Source organism: Cervus canadensis, chromosome X (assembly GCF_019320065.1).
Source record: "Cervus canadensis isolate Bull #8, Minnesota chromosome X, ASM1932006v1, whole genome shotgun sequence".
Taxonomy (NCBI): domain Eukaryota; kingdom Metazoa; phylum Chordata; class Mammalia; order Artiodactyla; family Cervidae; genus Cervus; species Cervus canadensis.
In genome coordinates, this window is record NC_057419.1 from 90,038,329 (window position 1) to 90,043,061 (window position 4,733).

General features: G+C 37.2%; 1 protein-coding gene across 1 annotated transcript; it reads left to right on the plus strand.

Moving 5' to 3' along the window:
- Positions 1-643: 643 nt before the first annotated feature.
- On the plus strand, positions 644-2,443 carry LOC122435267 (endoplasmin-like; the record flags this gene model as incomplete). Its single annotated transcript, XM_043459315.1, has 1 exon — positions 644-2,443. A coding segment is annotated over one exon (1,692 nt), but the record flags the coding sequence as incomplete, so codon positions are not given.
- Between the last annotated feature and the right edge of the window lie 2,290 nt (positions 2,444-4,733).

The following is a 4,733-nucleotide window of genomic DNA, read 5'->3' on the forward strand; positions in this document are numbered from 1 at the left end:
GGAAAAATATATTCCATGAAAATGGGAAGCAAAAGAAAGCTGATGTAGCAATCCTTGTATCAGTCAAAATAGACCTTAAGATAAAGAAGATTACAAGAGATAAGGAAGGACACCACATAATGATCAAGGGATCAATCCAAGAGGAAAACATAACAATTATAAATGTCTATGCACCCAACATAGGAGCACCTCAATACATAAGACAAACACTAACAGACATAACAGGAGAAATTGACAGTAACACAATAATAGTAGGAGACTTTAACATGCCACTCACACCAATGGACAGATCATCAAAACAGAAAATTAATAAGGAAACACAAGTCTTAAGTTGCACATTAGTTGAGATGGATCTCATTGATACCTTCAGGACATTTCATCCAAATGCAGAAGAATACACCTTCTTCTCAAGTGCACATGGAACATTCTCCAGGATAGACCACATCTTGAGTCACAAATTAAACCTCAGTATATGTAAGAAAATTGAAATCATATCGAGCATATCCTCCTACCACAACACTGTGAGACTAGATATCAGTTACAAGAAAGAAACTGTAAGAAACACAAACGCATGGAGAATAAATAAAATGTCTCTAAGTAACCAACAGGTTACTGAACAAATCAAAAGGGAAATCAAGATTAACAAAGAGTCACATGTAACAGCCTTGTTTTAAAAGAAGAAGCATCTGATTACCTTGAATTGGATACAATTAAAAACCTCGTGAAAAAATATTCACAGTTCATAAACTTTCCTATTTATGTATGGAGCAGCAAGACTGAAACGGTTGAGGAACCTGCCGAAGAAGAGGAAGCAGCAAAAGAAGATAAAGAGGAATCTGATGATGAAGCTGCAGTAGAAGAAGAAGAAGATGAAAAGAAACCAAAAACTAAAAAAGTTGAAAAAACTGTCTGGGATTGGGAACTGATGAATGATATCAAACCCATATGGCAGAGACCATCTAAAGAAGTAGAGGAAGATGAATACAAGGCTTTCTACAAATCATTTTCAAAGGAAAGCGATGACCCCATGGCATATATCCACTTTACTGCTGAAGGGGAAGTTACCTTCAAGTCAATTTTATTCGTACCCACATCTGCCCCACGTGGTCTGTTTGATGAATATGGATCCAAGAAGAGCGATTACATTAAGCTGTATGTGCGCCGAGTATTCATCACAGACGACTTCCATGACATGATGCCCAAGTACCTGAATTTTGTCAAGGGTGTTGTGGACTCGGATGATCTCTCCTTGAATGTTTCCCGTGAGACTCTTCAGCAACATAAACTGCTTAAGGTTATTAGAAAGAAGCTTGTCCGTAAAACTCTGGACATGATCAAGAAGATTGCTGATGAGAAATACAATGACACTTTTTGGAAAGAATTTGGTACCAACATCAAGCTTGGCGTGATAGAAGATCACTCAAATCGGACACGTCTTGCCAAACTTCTTAGATTCCAGTCTTCTCATCATCCAAGTGACATTACTAGTCTAGACCAGTATGTGGAAAGAATGAAGGAAAAGCAGGACAAAATCTACTTCATGGCTGGGGCCAGCAGGAAAGAGGCCGAATCTTCCCCCTTTGTTGAGCGACTTCTGAAAAAGGGCTATGAAGTGATTTATCTCACAGAACCTGTGGACGAATACTGCATTCAGGCTCTTCCCGAGTTCGATGGGAAGAGGTTCCAGAATGTTGCCAAGGAAGGAGTGAAGTTTGATGAAAGTGAGAAAAGTAAGGAGAGTCGTGAAGCAGTTGAGAAAGAATTTGAGCCTCTGCTAAACTGGATGAAAGATAAAGCCCTCAAGGACAAGATCGAGAAGGCTGTGGTGTCTCAGCGCCTGACGGAGTCCCCGTGTGCTCTCGTAGCCAGCCAGTACGGGTGGTCTGGCAACATGGAGAGGATCATGAAAGCCCAGGCATACCAGACAGGCAAGGACATCTCAACCAATTATTATGCCAGCCAGAAGAAAACATTTGAAATTAACCCCAGACACCCACTGATCAGAGACATGCTTCGAAGAGTTAAGGAAGATGAAGATGACAAAACTGTTTCAGATCTTGCTGTGGTTTTGTTTGAAACAGCAACACTGCGGTCAGGATATCTTTTACCAGACACTAAAGCATATGGAGACAGAATAGAAAGAATGCTTCGCCTCAGCTTAAACATCGACCCTGATGCAAAGGTTGAAGAGGAGCCCGAAGAAGAACCAGAAGAAACAACAGAGGACGCCGCAGAAGACACCGAGCAAGATGAAGAGGAGGAGATGGATGCAGGAGCGGATGAGGAAGAACCAGAAACAGCAGAGAAATCCACAGCTGAAAAAGATGAACTGTAAATTATACTCTAACCATTTGGATCCTGTGTGGAGAGGGAATGTGAAGTTTATTTCTTTTGGGAGAGACTTGTTTTGGATGTGTCCCCCACCCCCATGCCCCCAGCCCCCTTCTCCTCTGCACTGTAAAATGTTGGGATTGTGGGTCACAGGAAGAAGTGGGTTTTTTAGTTGAATTTTTTTTAACATTCCTCATGAATGTAAATTTGTACTATTTAACTGACTATTCTTGGTGTAAAATCTTGTCATGTGTATAAAAATAAAAAAGATCCCAAATAAAAAAAAAAAAAGGGAAATCAAAATATATCTAGGAACAAATGACAATGAGAATATGACAACTCAAAATCTATGGGATGCAGCAAAAGCAGTTCTAAGAGGGAAGTTTATAGCAAGGAAATCCACCTCAGGAAACAAGAAAAAGATCAAACAGACAACCTAAATTTATACCTAAAACAACTGGGAAAAGAAGAACAAAATCCCCCAGAAATTAGTAGAAGGAAAGAAATCATAAAGATCCAAGCAGAAATAAATGAAAAAGAAATTAAATAAATAATAGTAAAGATTAATAAAACCAAAAGCTGGTTCTTTGAGAAGATAAGCAAAATTGACAATCCTTTAGCCAGACTCATCAAGAAAAAAAGAGAGAAGAATCAAATCAACAAAACTTGAAATGGAAAAGGAGAGGTTACAACAGACAATGCAGAAATAAATAGGATAATAAGAGACTATTATGAACAACTATATGTCAATAAAATGGATAACCCAAAATAAATGGACAGATTCTTAGAGTAGTTCAATCTTCCATGACTAAACCAGGAAGAAATAGAAATTATGAACAGCCCAATTACAAGCTCTGAAATTGAAGCTGTGATAAAAAATCTCCTAAGAAACAAAAGCCCAGGACCAGAAGGCTTCACAGGAGAATTCTATCAAACATTTAGAGACAAGCTAACACTTATCCTTCTCAAACTCCTTCAAAAAATTGCAGAGGAAGGAATACTTCCAAACTCATTCTATGAGGCCACCTTCACCTTGATGCCAAAACCAGATGAAGAAAACACACAAATAAGAAGACTACAGGTCAATATCACTGATGAACATAGATGCAATATCCTGTGATTAACCATAATGGAAAAGAATGTGAAAAAGCATGTAGGTGAGATGGGAGGGAGGTTCAAAAGGGAGGGAATATATGTATACCTATGGCTGATTCATGTTGAGGTTTGACAGAAAACAACAAAATTCTGTAAAGCAATTATCCTTTAATTTAAAAAAAATGAATGAAGAAAAACATTCCAATGGCATTTTTTTACATAAATAGTAATAATGATCCTAAAATTTGTGTGAAACCACAAAGAATCAGAATAACCAAACTAATCCTGAGAAAGAAGAAAAAAGTCAATGCTTCACACTCCTAATTCCACAAAGGCATAGTAATTGAAACAGTGTGATACTGGCCTGAATATAAACATATAGGTCAATAGTACAGATTTTGAAATTATCCCCACCAATGGATGTGGTCAACAATATTTGATAAGGAAACCAAAGACACTCGCTGGGAAAAGAAGAGTCCCTTCAATAAATCGTGTCAGGAAAATTTGATTACTACAAATTATCTTACAACCTTTATCTTAGTAATATCCTTAAGATAAGGATTACTACCCTTATCTTACAACACTCACAAAAATCAACTTGAAATGGATTAAATACTTAAACATAAGACCTGAAGCCATAAAACTCCTAGAAGAAAATGAAAAAGTCTCTTTAACTTTGGTCTTGGCAGTGATTCCACATATATGACATTAATCCCTTTATTATATCCCCAAAATATGTGTTAATGGATTATTTGGTAGAAATCAACCTTTTTTTGTTGTTTGATTTCTCTTTGGCCTCTAGAGTCTTGAATAGAATAGGCTGGAGATGTCTAAAATAGAAATAATCAGGATAAAGGATTTGAATTTTTTAAAATGTAAAGAAATTGGTTCTTTATCCTGAGAAGAGAAGACTCAGTGGCCACAGCATATCCCTTTTCAAATATTTAAAGGAGTGTTCTTTGGAATAAGGGGTAAGCTTATTTCTTATCACCATAAAAAATAGGTCTTTGACCAATGGATGAGTTGAGGGAGTAGGTAGGGAGATTTAGGCTTAGCTTAAGAAAGATGAATAATAACAGTTAGAATTGAGAATGGAATTTGCTGCCTCAGGGAATAAAGTTGTTCTCCATCTCAAAATATATGCAAAAAGATGCTGGGTGACCTCTTGATAAGCATGCTTTAGGAAGAGTCACATCATTGTTTGGAGAATTGAGGAAACTGAACTCTAGGATCTTTTCTAAGAGAATTCTGCAATCCTGTGTATCATTCTTTAGCCCTGATTGTTTCCCTCATTGAGTCAATGATTT